At 43.0% G+C, this 25,662-nt stretch overlaps 2 protein-coding genes across 3 annotated transcripts; both read left to right on the forward strand.

Moving 5' to 3' along the window:
- The first annotated feature begins 1,286 nt into the window (after positions 1-1,286).
- On the forward strand, positions 1,287-19,192 carry LOC145447909 (uncharacterized). Of its 2 annotated transcripts, none has more exons than XM_080326180.1 (29): positions 1,287-1,418; positions 2,112-2,192; positions 3,194-3,307; positions 3,377-3,533; positions 3,914-4,067; positions 4,128-4,254; positions 4,891-5,001; positions 5,061-5,238; positions 5,303-5,439; positions 6,736-6,857; positions 7,329-7,509; positions 8,228-8,386; positions 8,928-9,118; positions 9,185-9,257; positions 9,321-9,354; positions 9,832-10,039; positions 11,129-11,211; positions 11,384-11,442; positions 12,104-12,443; positions 12,507-12,619; positions 13,499-13,561; positions 13,624-13,706; positions 13,767-13,891; positions 14,809-14,957; positions 15,022-15,100; positions 15,651-15,715; positions 15,792-15,854; positions 17,157-17,348; positions 18,781-19,192. In XM_080326180.1, exons 1-29 carry the CDS (start codon positions 1,344-1,346, stop codon positions 18,850-18,852), a joined length of 3,588 nt encoding a protein of 1,195 aa, XP_080182306.1. In that variant the 5' UTR covers positions 1,287-1,343; the 3' UTR covers positions 18,853-19,192. The 2 variants fall into 2 exon arrangements, with proteins under 2 accessions (XP_080182306.1, XP_080182307.1); XM_080326181.1 differs by having other exon boundaries at positions 4,134-4,254.
- Positions 19,193-21,744: 2,552 nt separating this feature from the next.
- LOC145448924 (uncharacterized) lies at positions 21,745-24,727 on the forward strand. Its single transcript, XM_080327379.1, has one exon. It carries the CDS (start codon positions 23,169-23,171, stop codon positions 24,189-24,191), a length of 1,023 nt encoding a protein of 340 aa, XP_080183505.1. The 5' UTR covers positions 21,745-23,168; the 3' UTR covers positions 24,192-24,727.
- The last annotated feature ends 935 nt before the right edge of the window (positions 24,728-25,662 follow it).

Raw genomic sequence — 25,662 nt, forward strand, 5'->3', positions numbered from 1 at the left:
TCGATTTCAAATACGTCAGATACAGTAACTTTCGAACCATGATATCTACCGGTTCTATACTACTAATCAAGTGTCTAGCACTCTGCCAGTATGTCCTCACGGTCTCGTAGTGTGTGAAGCTGTGATGTAACTGCCAATTGATCTTTTCTTTTCTATTCACGCCTCTTGATCTGTTGAAATTGGGTCAGACGTGTGAAAGCTGGGATGGCTGTGAATGGTTGAAGTCTAAAGACATACTGGTATCTAGTCTAAACATGAAGTTAGTTGCTCTGTGATGTTGACCATATTTTTATCCGCGCAGGCCCTATTCTGAATTTGAATTCTGATAAGGTCAATTGTGGCAATTACCCAGGTTGGAATCCCGGTACGTTTAGCGCAATATCTTTGGTGTGCCAAGGCGGTTCTCGGCGTCACACCTGTGTTAAGTCAGTAGAATATTTGGTGTGCACGAGACACCGATTCCATATTGGGCAATTACCGAGTATGTGCTTCGTGTTCTGTCAAAAGTCCATCATACAATGTTTAATAGGACACTCACCTTTCTTATATGCTTGTTGTGTCTTGCCATGATATGTATAATGTAATAGGCAACTATCCCTAATTCACCGAACGTTTTACCTTTTGGTTCGAATATATGACCTAATTATCAGCATATTTTACGTGAAGTGTAAACCACGACTACTAGAGTGCTACGATCAGTAAAAAAATTCCCAATATCAGTCGCTTCATAGCGTAACACCTGTTCTTCCCAATGTTTTAAAGCATATAGTTTGGGACTCAATCTATTTAATCATTTATGGATATCTAGTTTGATCTCACTAAACCAAAAATAGGACTATTTTAGGGCCAATCACAATTTTCTGACCAGATTGGAATCGGTTGAAACGTCATGTATGTAACTTTCCGTTTAATAACCTACGGTAGTTATTCCATACAAGAAACCCTTCCTTCATGCACAATTCATTGTCGAAAACAACCACTGTTTCTAGTCTGTCGAATGACCACTGATCTAACCGAAGCCTTATTACCTTTGGCTTTATCACTCAATGGCTGGTACTCTGCTATATTCACTCATGCGCGATCCCATTTACACTCGGCATGCTGTCCATTGCTACAGTGCGATGTGAACACCTTGCTTATACCATGTACGATTATTCGTTCACCGTACAACGTACATGCTTATAGGTATTTTTGTATATCTATTTAAATTTTGGCTTGTGAGTTTTGAAGCAGTTTGCAGCACCTTAAAGTTATCCTTTAAAATTCCCTTTGAATTTCCTGCTGGCAGTGGTAAATTTTCTTTACCCGTATATTGCTTGTACTATATAATTTAATGGTAAGCCATGTGGAAAGAAGCACGTAATCAGAAAAGGGATAAATCAGCCCCTGCAAAAGCTGTATCTGAAAAAACGCCAAAGGTATTGTACGCTTTTTCTATAGTAATTTTTGCACAATGACAATGTGTTGTTTGATTTGCAACTTGCCAACGTATTATATACGTATTATATTATAATTCTTCATTCAAATGATTCCGACAGCAGTATAAATATTTTACGTTGCCATTTCAAAACAGCTTGATATGTAATGCTGCCTTAAATTGATTTCCTGCTTACTAGGTATCTTCTTCTGTGAAATGCTTGATAAAATTTCATCTAAATGCCTGCCAAATCTAGCTTAGCCTAACTTTACCATGAATCAATCTCTTACAGAGTGCAACATAAGCCAATAGCTTGCCAATATTTACATCTACAGTTTTTACTGTAGTTTTATATCGCATCCTGTTTGGCAATAATTGATCCTTGGGTCATGGCATGTTACCTATCAACATCCTTCTGGCCAATTTTCGATATCTGGTTTCATTACTATAACTTCAAACTTTGAATGTCTGTAGGAAGATTACTCGGTGAAATGATATATGTTACTCATATCAACATCCCATTTACCATCTCCAAGTACGACCTGGCTTTTAAAATTGTGTTCACATCAAGCACTGGAATTTTGTGCGACTTGGCGGGCTGTTGTATGTTCTCTGATTCATAGATGATGCCCTTGTTCATTAAGCTACATATTTTGTGGTTTACAATTTCAAATCTTTGGTTTTGATGCTGTAGGCCACGCAAGAACAGATAATGATTGCAAAACTGGTCGACCATGATAATGAAGATACACAGTTACGGAAGAATGTGTCGAAGGTACGTTTTTCAGTATTACTTTCCAACCAACCCAGAAGCTATATGTATTCAGAGCCAAATTATACTTTTTCATTCGGAACGTGTCCACTTGCTTAGCTGAATAGAATTTTTATGGTCCTCTGAACGATACCAGAAGAGTATTTCAGGAAATGCTTTATTGTAAAATGGTGCATGCGCATGTACAAAAATGTATTGGAATTCAATACGCACTTGCCAAACCAGTAGTCTGTATAACGGAAATGAAAACTGTCCAGAAACTTGTATGTTGTTTTGCATTAGATGTTAGGAGCAGAATGTCTAGAATTTTATATTATAGATAGCGAGCCCATAGGTTTAATAAATCGGCGACATTACTTTATCTTGTGGGGTGTCGAAGTAAACTTTTTGGCATGGGATAGAGTCCGGAGTCCTTAATGTTTTTTGTATCTTCAAAATAGAAATGAGGATGAGATTGTGAATTGAATAGAAGCAACATCCTACAAGAGATCTTCATCTTGTATGACCCTGACGATCACTATATGTACAAATGTTGTGTACTAGCACAGCTCTATAATTACATGACTACACACTGTCATGTGGACCAGTAACATAGGTTTTATTCACTAGATATCTCTGCAATATCTATTCCAATTTGTTTCTTATATTACTAGCAGGATTAGCACTGATCTTCATTCTGATGCTAGGATGCTTTTTAGTCTGCCACCCTTATGCCAGTTGGTGTACTATAGTTTTTAGTAAGCTGCTGGTCTCGTCCCAATAAATTGAAGTACATAAGAAATATTTGCGTGTGAAATTCTTTTTCTTGACATTTCCTGTGGAGACAGGGAATGTCGATTGTAATCATGATGGGTTTTATAGGTGAAGTCTCAAATTCTTGATTTTTGTAAGTTTCTTTTTGGAGACAGTCCTTCCCACTTCTATGCTCATCATTCACACTTCATGTCAGCCACTAATGATGCGCCGGCAGTTCGGCACATCTGGAAATGAGATTTTCGTTTCAGATTGTCGAAGTGACTGGTGTCGGCGAAGAGAAAGCCCTTTTGGCGCTTTACGATTCAAATGACGATCCCAGTCGGGCTATAGAACTTCTGCTGGAGAGACAGTCTGCAGGGGAAGTACGTACTCCTCTTGAAATAGTGCTTTCATCGCGTGTAGTGTTATCCTATCCATCGATTCTGCCTTAGGACAACGGATGGGAGACGGCGGGGCGCAGAAAAAACCGAGGGGCGAACAGCGTGACGCGAAACACAGATCCAACAAACACAGATACAAAGACGGAACCAGGTGACAGAAGCAGATCCGACAGAGGCGGCGGCACCAGCAAGGGCAGACGCACCAAAGGTTGGTGGCATCGTATTGCAGTGGTTCATATTAATAGGTCTGAAATTCTTCTAAATCCGACAGGAATCTCACCGACCTTTTTTGGTTGATCATACTCTTGGTGGTAAATTCTTCCGCCTCTCTGCCAAACTGCTAAATTGTGACAATTCGTAAATGTGCTCAATGCGAATCGAATTTCACGATTTTGCGATTTTCACCTTTCATGGGCTGTGATGGGTCAAGCGTTGAGCTGCTTTTTTATGGACGTCCCGTCGTCCATGGATTGTGAATTGAAATTAGCAATAATCCAGACTGTTGGATGTGAATGTTCCGCCAATTTGAGCGATATCGCGCCCACTTTGGGAATCACCGGGTGAGCGGATGACTTCTTTTTCGAGCAGGAAGAACATTCGACCAAAGCAAATCGACAGACGATGTTAACAACAAAGAAAACGAAAGCGCGTACAACTCCAGAGACAGAAGACCGGGCCGGGGGCGAAGCCGGCCTGGGATGGGTCGCGGCAGAGGGCGCGGTGGCGCCCCGCGACACAGCAGGTCAGTCAATAGCGGATTGTCTCGGCAGGCGTCCGAGTTTGAAAATGTATATTCTGGCAGACACAGACAGCCTGGGACGAAAAATGACGGGTCTACGTTTCATTCCGACGCTGGCGACGGACTCCAGGACCCGGTGGAAGTTTGGGAGAATCCAAAGCCCACCACTGTGAAGTGCTGGGACATCGAGGTAAGTCTGGAATCGCAAAAGAATATTTGCAGTCGTTTTGTTAACAAACGTGACGTGTTTCCATCGTCAGGTCTTTTAGCGGGGCATTGGGCTTTAAGAATAACTATTGAGAGAGTGAAAGACATTTGTATCTTCCATTTTCTTCATAAAGCCATGGTATACGAACAGCTAAAATATTTACACGAAATGTAACATACTATTTCGTTGATCTCTGTGATATCGAGGTGATGTGTCACCGCTTCTTTGGTCTTGGATTTCCTCTCCGTTGTGCTTTTCCAACACTGTTAGGGCTGAGAATTAATTCTAGATAGTTGTCAACCGATATTATGATTACATTACCAAGCTCGACGGAGTGTGTAACAACTGCGACTGAAGACAGGCTGGTTCTAGGACCCGTAACAAGGTGGATGCACAAATATACGTGATTGAACGCTGTCCGTTGATCGTCAATACCATACAGCATAAGCCCATTTACCGTAACTAAACCACCGTGGTATCGTAAGACACAGTTTAGATGCAGTTTGAATAATGTGGCTTTGTGAGGAATGTTTTGAACACTCTCAACTGTCATTTGAGACTACATCAATGTTCAGAGCGCAGGGCGCCTTTAAATCGAGCGCAAACCGTTCTGTTCAGGTCGGGACCTGGTCGAATAAGGAAGCGAAAAAGCATCGGGAGGCCGACAAAAAGTCCGACGCTGACATATACCCGTCTGACTGGGGCACGGAATCCTGGGGCGAACCTAACGTAACTTTCGTTGATCTGTGATGGCCGCTGGGATTATTTGCAATTTTCTCTCGTTTCAGCTGTCGGAATCGCGGGTTTTCCAAGCTCAGAACCAGGTCACGGTGGAACCGGAGGTCACCACTGAAAGCAACAGCATTCCAACCACGGCGGACAGCTACTCTGGTCACGAGCGTGCGTCGAATTCTATTCCGAAAACTGGCGAGCGAATCGACTTGGGATTGCTCTTCAAAAAAATGGGTGAGTGCAGAACCGCCTGTTTGTTGTTTCCGAGTCGTGCACGTAGTAATCTGTCGGCGTTTAGATACTGGAATCAGAAATCCTGCCATGCAGGGTTCGACAAATTACTCCGGACTTGTAAATATGACTCAAGGTAAAAGCGACTCCCGAAATGAAGGGGAGTCGTCCGATGGCGTACCGGGAATCCATCAGCACTGCCAGGTGATTCATTTATTTTACCTGTAGAATAGTAGTTATATCGCCTGTGGTGGTTTGTTTTGAAGCAAGTGCTTTGTTTTGTTGGCGGTTGAGTCGTCGCTTGAAGTCCTTGTTTACCGGTGGTATTGCGCTTGTAAATTGTGTCCAAGTGAAAATCTGAACTCGATATTCGTATGGTTACCAGTGAATTCGAATCGAATTTAAATCAATATTGTATTAATGCATTCGAAAAGATTATTTACCTGAATATAAGCATGAACATGATTCATTAGGCACTCGGCACTTGTTATATGTTTTAATATCTACCTGTTAAGTTAGGGTTAGTTCAGGATTAAGGATTAGTATTAGGGGCTGCCAAGTGCCGAATTCACTATGCTGAATTCAAGTGCTGAATTTGCTGGCGACCTTCCATACAGACACAATACTCAGTACCCAACTCCTCAAATAGTTTGAACTTCCGTTAGAGTACGGGGTTATGTTCCATTAACACTGCCCCGCTGTATTTGTGCACGGAACCACCAGAATTGTTTCATTATATCTTGAAAAAATGAGCTGTCTACTGTGTTCCAACTGCTTTGTGTTTTTGTTCTGAAGGAATTGTTTGTTGCTTTCTTTGTCTGCTGGTCATCTGTGCGATTTGTTGTGGTCACCTGTACCAATCACTTTGCTTCTTGTCTTCAACAAATTCTTATCTTATTCCTTAGTGTATTTCTGACTATATTGCCTGTGTTCTTGTTATGTGAGGGGTTGAGTCATTCATAAGTTTTGCTGCTGTGAAATGAAAATGGTAATAATGAGCGTCCGGTGAGTAATAACTTGGTATTACATCATGCGTTGGATTAGGCTTTTACTATCGATATTCTAATTGACCTCATTCAATAGCATGGTGCAGTCGACTGTTTGCATCTTGTAAGCTGCCACACACAGCCTACTTAGCAAGCAATTACAATGTAATACATGTGACACGATGGTGGCAATAGTAATTTCAAAACGTTGTTTATTTCGCCTGTATCGGATTGTAGATATACAGGCGTGTTGTCAAATTTATTTGTAACAGCAAATCAACTTCCTAAACAGAATGCCGTCTTTCAGTTGAATGACATTTTCGTTTGGAGGTTTTATGAACAGTGAATGACGCGTATGGTAGGCAGCCCGCAGGGTATTTAAAGATGGAATAACTGACCTTTTTACTTCTGTTTTGATTGTGCCACACACCGTAATGTGGTGGCGTTGCGTGGTGGTGGTGGTGAGTTTATACAATACGCATTACGTTTCCTAACTTGATCCGTTCTTTCTCAGGTTACTTACAAAGATTCCAACATGCCGTCCAATACCGTTACTTCAAGATTGTTTGGCGACTACGAGCAGCCGCAGTCAAAGTCGATATTCCAATCGGACCAGTCTCAAAATATTATGAAAAGGTAGCGATTGCTGAAAGCTTTCGTGATGCTTTATGAATAGAGTCTTTTAGTGCTGCGAATCGATTTCCTTCCTAGCCTTAGCTCTGGAGCTGGGCGCAGTGATTAGTGTGTGCTGGAATCTGAATCGAGTTTTTATTGATATGATTTGCGTCGAGTGGACAGAGACGTCATCTAAAACATTTAGCCATGCATATGAGTGGAAATGACATGTCTGTTAGATTATAATCAACCTACAGCATTCCCATCACAATGAAATAGGTACGGTGGAAATGAACCAACACAACCAACCACAATGAGCGAAGCTGGAATGCTAGATTCGAACCCTAATACTCAGCTCAGCTCTAGACTTGACGCCTCCTGAAATAGAATGTTTCTTTGCGGCATTGATCTGGGTTGCACAGCTAATCCTTGGGAGAGCTACTTTTTCCGAGAACCCACTGGATTTCACAAATGTCTCGCCTTGTCGCGCAGCGCTTTCCCTCAATTAAACGGCGGTGGGCCGTTGCACGGCCAGGCGAAGGACGGAAATTCGTTTTTGGACTCGTTCAGCGGATTGCATTCCTCGGCGCAAAACAAATCTTCGCAGCCCGACATTCTGAGCCAGCTGAGCGGCTTGCCGAACGTGCAGCCGTCGATGCCGTCTTACTCGCAGGTGAGTCTAGTCGACCTATGAAATACATAACCAGGGTTGTTGTCAACTTAGTTCAAATGTGAAGCGGAGCCAGATATTCGGAATTGCCTCACAGCGGATATTGACCGATTTATAATCGCTAGTAAAAATTTGGTATAATCCAGCAGTTATTAACCATCTCAACTTGCGGGCCAGTGAATTGTAAAAAATCAATATTAGCTAGTAGGCTATTGTACTAGAAATTTGCTGCTCTCTTTTTGACATTGCAATACCTCTTGAGCGTGGATCTATTTTCTGGAAGGCACAGTCGTGTTAAAACCACCCATTCGATTTTGCTGGCCCCGATCGAGGGCCACTGCCGTAATCAGGGTTGCCAATCGACATGAAACGGAGACCGCAAAATAAACTGCGAAATTAGTAGATTGAAGACTAAAAAAAGGTCAACGCAAATTTGCCAGATCCGAATGTCACCTGTTAAGCTGTTCTGTTTGGTAAGCTAATAAAAAAACAGTCATCACGGGCAGTGGTCGTCGGCCACATTGCTGAAAATAAGCACGGCTATGACTAACGACACGGGTTGAAGATAAGAACAAATCTGAGAAATGAGGACGATGTCGTTTTATCATACATCCGCCTTCAATATAAGGACAAGTCTTATTGTAAGGACGGCTATGCTAACCTTGTCGATAGCTCGCGATACTCCGTCTTATGTCAACCACTGCATGGCACGCATGTTCAGATGCGAATGCCGATCGGAAAGAGCAGCCACGCCGACTCGGCGACGATGGACAACTTCTCGAAGGGGAGAAACGAAAGCCTCCTGTCTTTTGGCTCGCCGCTTCCCCCGCAGCTGAGTCAGCAAACGCGGCAACACCGGAAGGCAACGTTGCCTCCCAAGGTGAGAATTTGCCTCAAATTGACTTTAGGTTTCGCAATACTTGTTACGCACTAAGCTTATGGCGTCGATCGCATTTTTTCAAATCAGCCATTTTCTCTGAGGCGGGCATTACCGAAGCAGTTCTACATTTTTAGAGTACTCCAGTAGGTATTGCCTCCTTGCGCTGCTTAGTAATATGGTTATGATTTTAGATTACTGTCACTTCTGCTGTATAGTTTTCAGTCTCTCCGGTAGAGCTAGGCTTACAGTATACACTTTTTTACTTGCGAATCGCTACTTATACACTTATACCTGAGTAGCGATTTACGATGTGTCCTTCACTCCTGCTTGTTCACCGACAGTGACTGGTCAATAACGAAGTAGGCCTACCTTTCCGGTTGTGATTTATGATGTTTTTCTTCTATGTTTCGGTTTTTCAGGCAAAGCTAGGCGATGAGTACTGGTTTGTTATTTGTTCGGAGTTGCTACTCGGGCTTGCCATTTCTACTCTACTTGGGCATCAATGACTGCTTCTGGCTGACTGCTTCTCTGTTTTTCCTAGATGCCCGCGACGGCCGTGGAAATGCCCCAAAACAAGGGCAGCCCGCAGGACTACAACCAGTTCTCGCTGCAATTTGGTTCGGACGACGCGGCGTCGATGCCGGACCCCCAGAACCACGACTACGACGTTAACATTCCCAGAAGCACCCCGACTAATATCATGGCCCAGAGAAACGGGCTGTTCATGAACAAGTGAGTGCCACGCTGTGCGCATGTGGATTTTTTATCGTTATTTATCATTATTTGTCGGTGTCTCAGGGACCAGGGTCAGAAGTCAAGCGCGAGCCACTCGTCTGGCAACGTGGACTCCTTGTTCAGCTCGGGCATGCAGGTTTGTGGTGAAACGAGGAATGTTCGCGACGATTGGTTTCATCGACTGTGTGTTTTGTTTCAGATGCCGTCGAATTCCGACCATCAGGGTGACGAGCGTGAGTTTGCTTTGAAATCTTTCTCGATTTGGCAGATTGTGTTTTAGATGGGAAATTTTGTGAACGTAGCGCAACTGGACGGTTTTCCGTTAATCTATTGGAGTTATTGTGATGTAACGATTACCAAAACAAAAACAGGAGACATTCGCAAATGCCACTATAAAACTACTCTGTCCTTTATTTGTAAGATACGAGTGCTTGATAAATATGTTTTCAGTCGCCAGGTGTCTCTGCAGCTTGTCCGTATGTGAATGAGGTGTCATTGGCACAAGCGATAGCCTTTTTTTGTCATCAGGCAGCTAAACGTGGTGTCTTTTTTTTCGACACCAACTTCCCGTCTACGTTGAAAAATAGATTTTATGCAGAATGTTTTGTTGAGTACAATAAGTTTTAGGGGTCTGCGCAACCACGCTAAAATATTTACGGGTTGAACACTGAACCCCTGGTTTATCAAGCGTGTCTGATCGTTTTTTTCAGTACAAAGTGGGAGCGGGGTGCCGACTGTTGATCACACAATAAAGGTTCCGCCGGGGCTGAATATGTCTGCCACTACGAGCTCGTCTTTCATGCCGATGACCAGCGCGGATGGCCAAGGCAACGTGGCGGGCAGTTTCCTGTCACGCAATCTAGCCGCCGACGACGGTTCAGGACAGATTCAGGACTCGGGACACCATGGGCAGACGAGGTGGGTTCTGACGCGTGTTACGTGTGTTGCTTGGGTGTGTTTACAGTGTTTTATAGAACGATAACTTTGCCGATTACATTCGTTTGTGTGGTCTTGTGTTTCTAGTCTAGTCTTCGCTGCCAGGGAAGCCGGTCATGAAGTAGTTTTACTTTTTTTGAGAAATAAAATAGGTTTTGCCTTGCCTACACTCAAGAGGTTAGGATTTTAGACTGCTTCATCTTTCAAGTTTTCTAGTAAGACCTAGGCCTAGATTACTTGCTTTTTTACTTAATTGGACACCGATGCTTTTACCATGGTTACTTTTACAATAGTTACTTTGACAATCACTGAGCCAGCGTTGATACTTGGTTTCGTTGTGTTGGTGTTTTGTTGTGGCCTGTGATTCTTTTATATCAGTTTTTTTTCGAAGCTCATAGGTCAATAATATTGTCACTTGACTATATTGCGGGCCTGCTATATATAGCTGGGCTCAGTTTGCAAGGGCTGGAGTATTCGGCGCCTGAACAACATGCGTCAATCATTTTGAGCCTAGGTCTCATAGTCGACGGTCTTTCTGCAAGCGCAAACGCAAGGTCGCATATGCTGAACGACACTTCGTCTCGTAATCGCGAATATAGTTAGACTCAATCTGATACATTAGGAGTTCTTTCATTTTCACAAAGGGGTAACAATATTAATAGCAGGAAATCAAGTGACAACACGTTGCGCGAAGCGCGTAGAACATTTTTACTTCGATAAATCGATCGCAAATTATTCTGGTTTATTGGAGTGTACGAAGATCTACCAAAATGTGACTGGCTCATGGATCTGCCAATGCGTCGGAACTGATATTTTAGTCATCACATCTCGAGTGTGGCGGCCAGACTCATGAAATTTTCGGTTGGCCTTGCAAGTTCACAATCTGTGCAATCCATTTGTGATAATATTACTAATTTCGGAAATTACCTCGCGGGCCAGCGGTTGGCCGGCGAAGTTTTATATCAACCCGCCTTAGGTGTGCCGTGAATTTATTTGTGATCTCGCCTCGCGGATACTGCGACGTACGATAAATTGTCGGATTGTAACGTTCGTCGCTTGCTTCGATTGCAGTTTCTCTCACGAAGTAAATCCCTATTACGTTGCATCTACCTCTAACCAAAGCCCGAAGTCGAGGCCCGGAGTGAACAGCTCGGGTAAGTATGTCGCTGGTCTGTGTTGAGTAATTTTTACGTGGATTCCTGACTGATGTGTATGGCGATACATTCCAAGCTCTGTGACTTACAATAACATAATATGAGAACTTATCGTCCATGTGAGACACAAACTGTCTTGGCTATTGTCAATTTGCTATTCGTGATATTGCAGGGCCGTCATCCCTATCACCCGTTACACAAGCGCAGTCTCACAATCAGGATAACTTGGAGGTGAGTGTCACCCTTTTGCCGACCTAGTATGGGGATAGCTGTGATTTTGGGTGTCGTGTACCCAAATCTGCTATGAAAACAGTCCAACGCCCTGGCGTGCGATTCGAGCTGTGTACAGGAGACAGCAATTGATTTTTTGACGGCTGTCTTCAGCAGGCGGGCCACCCCAATTCTGTACATACTCCAAACTTTAGAAATACATTGTTGTACAGGGTCATTCCATGTGCAGTGATCCAGAAAAACGGTAAACGTAACCCAATGTCTCAGATTTTCATGAAAATTGTTGAGCTTACAAAACAAATATTATTAAGATCCACAGTGCAAATAATTCTTGTCGATAAATTAACTATTACTGTCAAGGAGCATAAATTTCAGCAACAAGCCATTCAATGTACAGAACTTCGGAATAACGCGAAACAATAGCTTCATATTGTTAATTTATTCGCTAAAAGCTTTTTTACTGATGAGAACCGGTCGTAAAGCTTTTAGCGAATAAATTAACAGTACGAAGTTATTGTTTCGTGATATATTTCAGTATTCGAGAAAATCATCTCTCACAACTTGATTTGAATTTTTAGAATTAATGCGTGATTCATATTCGAGTATTCGCTTGGGGTTGAGGGAAAAGCGCACTATATCAACACTTGTTCGTTTTGTTAAGACTTCGCAATCAGCCCTATCATCACTGACGTCGGCGTTGGGCCAGGTCGTCATGTCGAAAAGCGATTCGTCCGTACCGCTGAGCCGCACGTCGCCCGTCTCGTACACGTCGGCCGCCGCGACCCCGGCCGAGTCCCACGCCGCCCCGGGCCCCGCGTCCACCCACAACCGGAAGCCCGTCTACAACACTGTGCATGACGGCGGCTCGGACATGTCCGCCATGGGGATGGGCATGCAGCAGTCGCAGACCGGGCATCAAACCGCCGACAACGCCGGCGACCAGACCAACTCGTCGTATAAGGCTCAGACTGTGTCGTCGCCTGGAACGCTTGGCGGATTCGGTACGGTCGATTTAGGTTTCAAAATTGTAACCTTTACGCAACGGGTGTCCGTTTTTTGGACAGGTTCTGCGAAAACGGCGCCCGTCCTGTCGAATAAGGGCAATCCGAGTTTGCCGTCTGGCGTTACGACTCCGATTCAGTACGGGATACACATGCCTGGCATCATGCCTTATCCGGTTAGTGGCAGGGTTAGAATCAAGTCGGAAGGTTCCGAGTCACGAGTCAATCGCACTTTCATAGTTTAGCCTCGAGTCAAGTCGAGTCAATTCCGAGTCATGGTGTTTTGCCTCTAGTCGAAGTCATTATATTCACCGTTCAGCTTTCAGTTCGATCTGCTTCGACCCACTTTTTCAAGTCTGCTCGAGTGATATAGAATGGCTCGCATTCGTAATAGTAATTTTAACAGTTTCTGGACCTGTTCTCCAAGTATCAGGACCGATAGACGAAATACCAATATCGTGGTGACTTTGCTATTCTTCGAGGTCAGACTGAAATGTCTGTCTTGGCCGCCCTAATCTCGAGTCATGCACAATGACTCGAGTACAAGTCGAGTCAATATAAAGATTGACTTGAGTCGAGTCATTTCACGCATTTGAAAAAATGACTCAAGTCGAGTCACCAAAAAATCGCGACTCGAGGCGATACAACCCTGGTTAGTAGGTTGTGGATAAAGCCGTTTGAGCGAGGCTTAATCGGTGATACGGAGTCGGTTCACGTTTCCTTTAGCGACTCCAGACATTTTATATCTTTTGACCCTGGGAACTTCAACACTCTACTGCTAATATTTTCTTCACCGAACTCCTACACTCACTCTGACATTCTTATGAATCTACTCGGAAAAGGATGTTTGTTACTCTTTAATATCCTGTTATTATTTGCTAAAGAATCAGAGACAGAGTAGGACTATGAATGGACTTACAAAATTTATGTGATTACGACTTCATCGTAAGATAATTTGACCAAACGCCGAATCTGCAACCCTGGCTAACCATCACGCGCAATTCTTGGGCGTAGCTATATGTATCTGTTGTCAATGTCGTTGTTGATGTTTTCAGCCCGAAATGCAGTACGGATACGACCCGCTCTTGCTGGCTCAGTCGCGGGTTGTGAACCCGTTGGTGAGTGACACGTTTCTGCGCGTCCGATCAAAACCACTAAGACGGTGCGTATTCGTTTTTAGAACTTCTACGACGTCCCTTTCCACGGCAACACGCACACGGACAACCAAGACTCGTCTGTGCCGCAAAACCTGTCCGGACACAGGTACCGTTGTCCTGTTTTTAGCGGGGAACCGCTTTTCGATTGAGTCCTTCTCGTGTTTAGTAAGTTCAACAGAGGAGACGTGTCAAGCTCAACGCCGCCGACGCAGATGGGAATGCCCGGCGCCGTCAGCTCAGACCTGACCCAGCACAGTTCCACCATGCCAATGCAAGCCATTCCGCACAAAGGTAAGTCGTGGTTGCGTAAGATATATTTAAAATTATTATAAATACGATACGATGCTGATATTTCTCGTATAAAAACGCCTGTCGCATCAATGAAATTGAACATATTTGTCGTTGAAGTGGGGTTGCCTAGAGCATCTTGGAAACTGGTCCTCCCTATCTGACTGAAAATATCCATGAAGCAGTAAAATGTCATAAGTTTGACAGGGCTTGCCATAGTAATCCGGATGTAGATGTGGTCGGGGCGTTGCCTCTGCCTCTACGTGACAAGTAGCTGGCAGAATTTGGCACAATTGCTTTTCCGATGTGGTTCAGATAGAAATACCATAGTGTGGTTTCAACAGTTCTCGAATATGTAGCTTTAAACGGGAGATCAGCTGCAATTTCATGCACAGAAAGGGGGGTGCGAAAACTTTTTCACATGCGGCCTGCAAGTGGTCGTAAGTCCCATTTTCTCATCAAGAATTGATAGTGGTGATGGTGGACTCATCAATAAATTAGATGGGCTGGACTCGTCAAGTATCAATACCTGTCGGTGGCCTGAGAGTGAAGCGTACAAAGTTCAAAGTTTACCACATTCATACCAAAGTCAAAATATGCATATTTTAGTATGTTTAGTCCCATTGTCTTACCATGCTCAAAAGTATCCGACTAAGTTCAATTAGAAACACATTTCAAGCGTCGCACTATGTATCTCTGCGCCGCTGTACTCTGCAGTCCAGAAATGACAAAACTCTATCTGTAACTAACCTCGGTTCGCTTATGTATCGTTCCAATGACCTACTACGGGTTCAGCCAACCTTATTATTATTATTATCGGGTATTTAATTGGAAATATTTTAGTAATCAATCATTGCACCATCGTTTCTGTTAACTGATGTTTACAGCGTGCGATTGTAATGAAAATTCCGATGTTTCAGTGACTCAGTCGTCTACTCATCTGCCGGGACAGCAGCCGTACGTCGGAATGCCCGCTTATCCTAATTACGGCAATTTAGCCGCGCCGTATTACAGCTTGGGAATGGCCAACGCCGGATTTCAATATCCCGCGACTATGTTTGCTGCGGCGGTAAGACGCGTGTGGTCGCTCGTGGTGTGTCAAGGTGTTTTAGATCGAGCTTTTGTCTTGACAGATGCACCAGGCTCCGAAGCACGCCGCTAGCTCGTCTGATAGCTTTCCGCAATCCTCCACGAGATTTAACCACACGTCGTGTAGGTTGTTTTTTGTTTTTTCCTCCTTACAAATTAACTGGTGCTTCTATTGTGGTAGCTGTGTGGTATCACTGTAGCTTTTATGCTGACCGCTGGTTCCAAAATTTAATGCCATCGCCGTATTGGGTGATACGATTCTTGATATATGATGTTCGTTTCAATTCACTACTAGTTGCTGACGATTGCGATATGGGTATTCCATTCAATAGCGCTTTGCGCACTGGAATCCGATATTAGGACCCACATGGTCACGTTGTTTGAGCGTTCCAAGAGCTCACCGCCTTGGAACACCAGTCCTGAACACGTCCTGGAACTAGAATAATTCAGTGTTGAAGCAGTTGAGATGCAGTGCCGCAGTATGATTGTTTCAGGAGGGAAATTAGCTACCTCGATATTATTTGCAACGAAGTTGTGACCCTGGTCTTCAGCGGGTATTGTAAATGTAGCCGTCCCATGTCTACTCTCTCTCTATATATATATACATATGTCTATAATTTAGATAGGCCGTTTACCTCTATATTATATACACGCCGTCTATTTCTTTTATTAGCATCGATGACGTCTTCGAGTGGTCTGTCCGAACTTTCCAGGAATAATTTCCAAAAGTCACACCCGGTAGGTGGCGTTCTCGTTATCTTGCTGAACGTATTCTATAATTTATCCCTCTCATGAAAACGTTGTCAATTTTCAGTCGGGATTGGACAAGCAAGGGTATCATCAGCATACGAATACCCCGCCATCGTTTAATTTGCAAGTGAGTCGACCGTTAGATCATTTCTACTTGTGTTGCTAGATGTAGGTTTCGGATGAGTTAATCCGCCGACCCGGTGACCGGTTAGACAAGTTGTCAATGTTGTTGAGCCTCCTCGTTTCGCTTTGTTTAACAATGAAACTTGTCTGCTTGGTTTACCACAGGAATTTCGAAGTGATACACTTTTATTATTGTTTTGTCAGTCTATAGTATCTCGGTGTTTGTGATTCTGACCCACACTACCGTCCTTACCACTGTCGTTAAATGACGCTATGTGGAGTACGGCATGAAAGTGATAAGCAAATGATATATGACCAAATCTACTTGATGTCTGGTAGTTCTCCGAATTCAGGGCTCTTGCTTTTTGAGGACAGTTCATGAACATATGAAAATCCATATTAATACTGACGAAAGTACTTTTTTCGTTCTAGCTGAAAGCGTAGCGATGTTCGATTAAATTATGAGGGCATTTAGTAAAAACTTTAGTCCAGCTCGTAGTTGCTGCTTCCGTGACCCCACAATTTTAATAATCAGCAGCCAGCAATCAAGCTGAATAATCAGCACCTACACTGCAATGCCTGCTTGTTTACCATGAATGGTCATGATTAGGGCAAGTTTTTGCAACTTTCGCAACTTTTTTTTACAGCTTCCAGCACCTTCCTAAATACTCGTAAGATATGTAGAATGATGTTTTAAGCTGTTTGAATGAATCTTATAGTGCAACTTTTTGCAACTTTTGTCCATGTTCTTTCATGCAACTTTTTCGACTTTGCATGCAAGTATTTTCGATTTTGGGTGAAATTCACGGCCAAATTCGACTGCAATACCGCTAATCAGCACTGAAGTAACGCTCTTTCGTGTATTTCGGGAGCTGAGCCGGAAAGTTGACCTTTTTTTTTTTTAGTCAACCGAGCAAAATGTGGTCTTTTAGTGCAACTTTTGTGAAAAAAATGAATGCAACTTTTTACTGCAACTTTTGTCAAAAATAAATGCAACTTTCCACGGATTTAACTGCAACAAAAACTTGCCCTAGTTATGATTTTAGACTATTTCTACTTCCAGATGCTAAAACACTTGCTTTTTACTTAACTTGAAAATCACCACTTCTACTTCTGTGAAAATTTATGACATTACCGCTACTTCGACTACCTCTTGTTGTTTTATCGTTCAACATGATGGGATAGTAAACGTTTGATGATGCTGAAACCATTGGCGTACCTCCTGGTTTCATTCGGCATGCGTCCGGCACTTGATGTAGGTGAGCTTGCCTTCAAAATGCTACCGTTGAATTTTCTTTCCCGCCAGACGATTACGGCCGCCGTGGCGGGTGGAACCGCGAACGGAAACACGGCGCCGGGCTTGAGCCCGTATGCCGCGCCGCCGTACATGACGCTCTTGCAGCCTCACCACGCGTCGCAGCAGCAGGCCATGCACCTTCTACAGCACCAGCACCAGGACCCGTCCAGCGGACACTCGGTCGGATCGCAGAGAAGCCTGGTATGATGGTCCTCTTTTAATATGCTAAATAGCAGACGGAGGTGGTCGATATTGAAGTAGTTATTCTGTTTCGAAGTTCTGGAATTTGTCTGCTGTATCGGGAAGGCGTTGACTAGATGACCGTTGGCTGTATTGTACCTTCCCTGTCAATACTTTTTATTTGAAATATTCAAGTTTTCCTGGTGAGACGAATTTAATAAATGATCTATCTATCCCAAATAGATTTCGCCTACTTGCAGTACTTATTCTCGAGAGTGGTTATGTTTTCTGACGATTTCCACTTCTACTTGACCCACGTGTCGTGGTAGTGGAATATATTTTCCAAATTCACACAATTAATGAGGCTAATGAGCAATGTTCCCTTTGAGCTGCGCAGTGTGCACGTGCGCAAATGCGCAGTGCTGATACGGTCTCTGCGCACAGAAAATCTAAGTTGCGCACAAAAAATCCGAAGTGATGACCTTTTTTTTAGTCGTTACGCACTGTTGTGTTGAGTGTGCGCAGACTCGTCAAAAATTAGAGGGGACATTGTTAATGAGGTTGCTGACATGTGTTTTGCGCTGCCGCAAAGATAAATCTTCCAATTTCAACAGTAACCCCTTTCCGATTTGCTACCAAATGCGTCCGACGCCTTGACTACTACTTTTCAATACTACTCTTTTGATTACATCTTAGATCTTTCATTTTTATACAATTGAAGTAATTTTGGAATATCTTGGAAGTCGTGACTTCTAATTGTAATCGAGTAGAAATTTATTGCGTTTCTTCTTCTACTTGAGTAGCAATGTTGACTGTTGTGACCATCTATGTCCGTCAACAGGCCGGGACGCGCCCTTGCTGTCGTGTAGGTTTCGTTGCGAAAAAGCACTTCCTTTGTACTGTTTTTATCGCTGTAGAAATGGCATTTTGTCAATTTCAGTAAGCCGAGTTTGCTTATGTCCACAATTACTCGAATGAACATTGAACACCCTTGCTGCACCACAGTAAAATGTTGTCTCCATTCGACTGGGAAAATCTATCTTGGGATGCCTCCTTTGGATACTGGAAATCTTTACGTTGTGGTTGATTAACTCATGCTGTGACCGGCACAGTGAGCAAGATAGTCCATAAAACATACCCAAAGCTTTGAAATCATTACATGACATGAGTCGTGCCTTTATTCCCATGTTCAACATTTTTTTACGAACTGTCATTCGAAACTGCTATCACAAAATCGGTGATGCATCTCCTCCGTAAATTATGATGATAGAATTCTACATGCGTTACACACGGTAGTCTTAGTATGCTGGCGTCATCGTTCGATTATTTCCAATACTCTAGTGCCGAATTCGTCAGTTGTTGTTGAAGTTGATGACAATTTCAGCACCAGCATGATGACTTGTGCCCACTATATATTATATACCACGCTAATCTTTGCCGTTTTTGTTTCCAGGGCACCAGCGGCATGGTGAAGTCTAACAAGCGTGGAGCTTACGGTACCGCGTCCTCGTACTGGGCTAATTAGAATTCCTGAATGTCGTTATCCTACTCAAATTCTTTTTGAGATGTTTAAAAATAGTTGTCTGTGTAAACGCTTCAAGCCCCCGGTCATTTGTGTACAGTACGTGCTTACCGTTCTACCGCGCAGTTACGACGTTCCTTTTTGTATTTCCTATCGATTTCCTACCCGACGGCTCCCCCCCACTCTCTGCTTATCCCATGGATTTCAGCTGATCTCCACCCATTTTGTATGTTTGAACTTTTCGCGCTGGTGTAATCAGCTGTTTGTATGCGTGCCGTCTCTCCACATACGCCGGTACCAGGTTGCTGGCATTTTAATAAAGTTTGACCTGATGGAATGAAAAGTGCCATGATACAAAGTGTGACGCGTCTGTGAAAGGTTTAGTGGAGACTATGTCGAATATTTATTGCTATGATAGATTCTTATTAGCGAGACGGACGATGATGCAGGCTAATAATCTCAGAAAGAGAGCCGTGTCGTTTAGGTCAGTCACACAAGAAGATTTCGATAATATAGAAAAGATAGGACGTACTTGGAGCAGTCTTCCGGTGAAACGCACGCTCAGGAATTAACAGCAACGCAAGATAACATAAAATAGGCTTACCATACGTCCTCTTTTAAGAGGATTTGTCCTCTTTTTTGACTTTTTTGAAAGTGTCCTCGGAGGACGCCCTTTTGTCCTCTTTTTTGATATTTTGTCCTCTTTTTTGAAAATTTAGGTCAGATTTAGAGGAAATCGCGAGTCATATGCCGCAAATTAGCGCAGAAGTGAAGCTCCGGCGGGTATTTCGGAGGGAAAAGGGGTTATTTCAGCTCTGAGCGGAAGTGATGACCTTTTTTTTTTTAGTCATCCACCTGGCAATGTGGACTGAAAAACGTGTTTTTGGGCTCTGAGTGTAAGTGATGACCTTTTTTTTTTTTTTAGTCAACCGATCATGGAGCGGGTGAAATTTACCTGTTTTTGAGAATTCTTCTCCAGTTTTGCTTGTCTAAAATTTCTGAAAAAGTGTCCTCTTTTTTCATTTCCGAAATATGGTAAGCCTAACATAAAAGGACAAACGATGGAAATGACATGTGTTGGTAGGCGAATTAGATAATAACAATAAATAACCGTCAGCTTATACTTTTATCCGATCAAGACAAATACAATTTACACTGCGATATATGTCAGATCGTGGTCGGGTAATCAAGAGGGCAGACGAGTATTCACTATTCATTCAGTAGAGTATGCGAATATTTTGGCTTGAAAGGGCCGCTGACTGACGAACGAAATATATTCGGGAGTTGCTGATTTTAGGATAACTGTGTCGTACCGGTTGCCGCCGAAACGAGTTCCACAGCACGCGCCGAGCGGCCGGGAAAACCTGTCAGTTCGCTCATTGACCCGAGTCATCATAAACGCCGCTTTATAGCAATGCGGGTAACGATAATCATGGTTTTTATTATTTTAATCCACTGTCAATGCGACACACCAGACTCAATGCAATGAACCGGTTGCAGAATGTTGAGATGACCAGATATGATCTATCGATCTAGCATTGACCTCGGCCTAATGCCCAATGTAACAGTGTTCAATCGTGATCTTTCGGCTGTTTTCACTTTGACGCTTTCCTCGATCTTATCCCTCGCTTCTTTGAATCCTTCCTTCACCTGGTCCTTCTCTGGGCTTTTTGTAAAGACGCAGTAAGAACAATGACAGATACAAGAGAAGAGGTGCCTAGAGAAACCTCTTGCACGTCGAAACGTGCTACTTCCGATACGGTCACCGGTCAGTCGTGCTTTTTCCGGTTGCGCCATATCGCACATAAAAGTATTTCTTGTGTGTGGATTCAGTCCGATAGCAACTGTTTTCGCGAGCAGTGCAAAAGGCGGATAGGGTGTAGGTTTCTCTTGCACCCGCTCTAATTTTTATGTTTGGGTATTCTGAAAACATCGGGTATCTGTGACGTCATTTCATCATTCCGGATTTTCTCCGGGACGCTTCCATTTGATCCATCAAAAACGTTCTAATGCAATGCCGACTATTTCGTGGAGCTATGTTGGAATGTGGGTATTTGATCACAGGCGAGTGTTCATTTGATCAGTCGGCTCGGCAACGCTGGATATTCGGGACGTGACCCCAGAATCATCACATTTCACATAAAACAGCGACTGGCTTGATGAGGTAATATTAGCCAGGGATGACGTTTAATAGCTTATACTCCTTGTAGGAGGTTTATTATGAAGGCAGCGGCATATGTTGCATCGCTCAAAATAAAATGCAACATGTTTCCGACATGAAACATGTCTGTCTTTGCGGAAATAGTAGGCTACAGGTTATATGTAATGGAGGATATACATTGCGGGCATTTGCCAAATATCGTCGCGTGTCTCAATTACACTCATCAGCTCATCACTTTACAATATTTATTCCAACCAAACACCACCAAATTTCTAAATAACGATGTGATACGATTGTGGATATACGATGTTATTTTCCATTCTCTACTAGTTGCTGACGATTACCCCTGATAAGTGTCAGGCGACAATATTCAGGTTCATTTCAATATGAAGTTGAATATACTATGTACGGCAGGGGTTCTCAACTTCCCTAGTATAACAGGCCGCAATTTAACAGCAAAAGACGCTGCGGGCCGCAGAACATTATTTCCATGTATTTGTGGGCAGCTATTCAATTTAGGCTACTGTAGCCTATTTACCAGTCGTATACGGGCGTTTAGTACATTTTCGTGCATTCTAAAGCAATAATGGACAGGATTCGTAAGACTGTATATTTTGTGAGAATAATATCTTCCAGCGACGCAAGTATATCCCATCATTGAGCGTGCATTGCATTAGTTGCCAAGTCGGTATGTGCAGATTGTGCAGATGTGCACCTTCAAACCCTTCCACCGGAGAACGGAATTCTCTGCTTCAATGCGCGAGCGAGCAAGTATAAAATTACGGTAACTTTTTCGTTGCAGAGGCCATTATCACTTTGAGCTCTCAGTATTATGAGACGAAGTCTAGCGTTTCAGGGTCATTTCTGAACAAACCAATCAACCCTACTCCTTTCCTTCCATGGCTGGAGCCCTGCACCAATAGTCATACAGATAGAAGTCAGCTTTGTTAAGATGATGTTTTTCGCTGGTCCCTCCTGGCGTTTGCCCTGCCAGCATTTCTACTCTGATAAAAAGGACCCAGATAATTAGCTATGTAATGTCCGTGGAGTCAGTGGATTTGTCCGATGCTAGGCTAAAGTGGTCTACGCGGCAACGTATTTCACAACATGCGATGAAAGATCGACTGAAATTGCTGTTACTCATCTGGTCACGGTTGAATCAGACAACCGTAGCTTCAAAATTTGTCAGGTGATGTTGTCTTGCTGTTAAGTTTCGGAAGCATCGAGTATTCGCAGAGTATGTTCAAGTTCTATCGAAATCACACCTTCTCCGGCAGATTTCATGGGTTCCAAGCAATTTTGAATCATGCGTCTGTAACACCGTCGATAATTTTAACAATGCTTCGAAATATGGATTGGTGGGATTGACAGCTAGCTAGCAATGTTTTTTTCCTAACATCAGGCGATACGAATAACTTCAGAAAAAAGTGTCGTGGTATAATTTTAACCTTCTACGCTTCGTTACGAAAACTATTCTTCGACAAATATGTCACATCGGTTTTCCATTTATATCTGAGAAAGCAAATTGATTGTTCCACGCAGAGTTACACACCCAGTTCGCGCCGTTTAATTTCCCGTTCCTTGAACCAGAGTCCAGTCGAATACCGATTCCAAACAATATAACAATATACACTCGAGCATATATCAAGAAATCAGAACACATCAAAGAATGAGTAATCAAACGAGACAGAGACGGTGCGATAAGAGACCTAAGTGTAGCTAAATTGATATGTAACAATATCGTGCAGGTAGCAATTGGGTTTATAGTGAAAGATGTCGCGGGCCGCAAAATAAACGTCTGAGGGCCGCGGTTTGAGAACCCCTGATGTAGGGTGTATGTAGTGTGTGGCTCCAGAAGTCAAGACTCCGCTGACGACGAGATATTAGCTCGATGCAAATGACAAATATGCTGACATTGTCCACAGAACGACATAGTAGCATGTCATTCTTCGGCAGCTTTCAAAACGTTTACCTCGACACAAAATTTCACTGAACTCTCCTACGCAAAAAACTGTGACTGCTTTGAACTTTTTTCAACGAGCAGTGGATTTGAAATGACTCACACTCTCTTTCATCCTATATATACTTCTGAATGCAATTCGCAAAGCCGTAATGTAACTGTTAACGTATATGACGTACCCAATTATATGGTCGAGGCATGGCAAATCTATCCGCAACGGAGCGCGGCCTCGTCGAAGAAATGATCTCGAACAATGCCACTGAACAATCACGGGTTCTTTCGCTAGGACGCTCCAGGACGCTGTATGTTTTTCTAACTCTGAATATCGTAATGATAGTGACAGTATTATGGATTCTTGTCAATATGGTTGTGTTTGGAAAAAGAACGGGGATATGGAGCTCAGTTTCGGATAAAAGAAGAGTGGATCGCGGAACTATCTTCATCGTGTGCATAATTGCACTGGGGTCGACCATACCAAGACTGGTTCTGAGTCACCTTCTTTTCTACAGAAGTTCAATTCGATACTGTGAACAGCTAATGGATGCTGGAATCGTTATGTATGGAATATCAACGTGGTGCATTTATTATTTCCTGTGGTTCCGTCACAGAGTTATCTACGCTCATCCAATGGTGAAGAGTATAATTGCAAAGCATTCGAGCTGTTGCAGCTGGTTTGTAATAGTGTTTGTCTCAATTGCCGGTGTTGGCTGTACGGTGGGATGGGTGTACCCAAGAAATTTCACTAACGACGGAGATCAATGTGTTGTAGCTCCTACTCCCGTTTCTGAAATAGGGTTCACTTTGGTTGTCTATTATGGGATTGCTTTTTTATTAGTGTTTACTCAAATTATCCTCCTGCTACTTTTTATTTATCCGACGATCGTAACCATGAGACGAAAAAAGAAGTGTGAAGCTGAGTGTGCAGTACATTCATTGGGAACGCGTACAATATCTCAAACCATCATGGAATACAACCCGAACCGACAAGATCTCACAATGAAGTTGGCAAGCCTACTGCCGATTATGCGCAGATCCGTTATCAGCTGTGTGGTATCTGTGGTGACCGATGTAGCAGCCGGTATCCTGGTTTCCACGGCATTTCCAGACTCGCTACCCAGAGCAATTACTGCTACAATATACGACATGAGCATTGTCATAAACACTTTCTGCATGCTAGCGACTTTCAACAAACCCCGCAATATTATATTCGCGGTCTTGTGAATGATACAGCTTGGTGTGCATCACTTGTGTTGTACGCTGCTGTGCTGAATGTTAAACCGTCATATCCAGCAAAACCGGAGAATAACGCGAAATCGCTATCTTCAACCAATCTCAGTGACCGCAAGCGAGATGCTGCAGGGCGTCGGCTGGTGCACTGAAAACGGACAATATCGAAGACCAAAATTCACGTCCGGCAAAGCAATGATGTATAGTGGAAGATGCGAAAAATAAGTACCAGCAATTGTTTACATAATTGATTAAGAACTGTTTTTGTACATTTTGCTGGTTAGTCTAAATCAGAGGTCTCAAACTCAAATGTGCTCGCGGGCCAATTTCCTACTTTTTGATGGCGCCTCCGGCCGCAGCACCAATAATAAGGGAATTCAATGTGTTTCCAAGTAGGTCTTATTTGACGGGACCTTGCAGACTGACATTCCTCACGCATCATGAAAAAGTGATTTACTATTGTGAATTGACGCCTAGCACGAAAAAACAAACATTTTAATATATTCGGATAAAATTGTTGCTCTACTTGGCATAGTTGCTGTATATTTAGTTGCAGACACCAATAAACAGTATAAATGCATCAGGATATCCTACAAGCTGTCGCGTTGATATTTTGCAGTTAGCGGACATTTGTCGTGTCACAATTATAGGTAGAATATTTTAGAATTTTACAAAGATTGATCAATCTTATATCAGGGCATTGGAGCATTACAGCTTAATCCGGGTTTTGGTCATGCCTACTCCCGATGACTAGGCTATTGATCATGTTATTACCGAAGTTAAATTAAATCAGCGTTAGATTTATATGCGAATATTGGAACAGATTTATAACAACTTAAATATAATGATTACTGTGCCATAGCAATAGAAATAGAAATGTCAAGAAGAATCCATTGATGTTACAGCTGTGAAGCGTAGGCTACGACTACTTTATAATACTCGCCTCATTTAATTGGCGATGATAACAAGGATAAAGATACCCAAGATGACAGAGGATGTATCTAACTATACATCAAGAGGACAACATAATGGCATTGGTTGCCATACCGAGCTGGTCAGATATCCAAATAAGCTACGCAACACAAACCAAGACCTTTTAATATATTACCAATCCCATACCAATTTCATAGTTTGTTGCGTGCCTGGGTTGCACCAAGTCACGGCCCTTCGAGTCACAACAAGTCCTTTTCTGATTGTAACATTGGACGCGACTCAACTCGAATCATTTATATTTTATCAGACAATGAGTCTGAGTTCGAGTAATTCTACAAAAGGTTGCGCCTAAGTCCAAATCAAAATGTTCAGTCACGAATCATCATCGGGTCATGTTTTACCATCATAAACAAGTGATGTGACGCAATAGTTGTACTTCCACGGCGTGGTAACTTTTGAAAGTGATGTAATAGTGAAGGTTGATGAGTAGCTTCAGGCTTCTGGAGTAGTTTCCAGTTCTCAAATAGAAAAA

Source organism: Botryllus schlosseri, chromosome 10 (genome assembly GCF_051294905.1).
Source record: "Botryllus schlosseri isolate E-star chromosome 10, Bs_hap1, whole genome shotgun sequence".
NCBI lineage: Eukaryota > Metazoa > Chordata > Ascidiacea > Stolidobranchia > Styelidae > Botryllus > Botryllus schlosseri.

Coding starts and splice junctions, on each gene's coding strand:
- LOC145447909 (XM_080326180.1), top strand. CDS start 1,344: ATGTGGAAAGAAGCACGTAATCAGAAAAGGGATAAATCAGCCCCTGCA. Junction 11,443..12,103: donor ACAATCAGGATAACTTGGAG/GTGAGTGTCACC, acceptor CGTTTTGTTAAG/ACTTCGCAATCAGCCCTATC. Junction 13,562..13,623: donor CGCGGGTTGTGAACCCGTTG/GTGAGTGACACG, acceptor ATTCGTTTTTAG/AACTTCTACGACGTCCCTTT.
- LOC145448924 (XM_080327379.1), top strand. CDS start 23,169: ATGGCAAATCTATCCGCAACGGAGCGCGGCCTCGTCGAAGAAATGATC.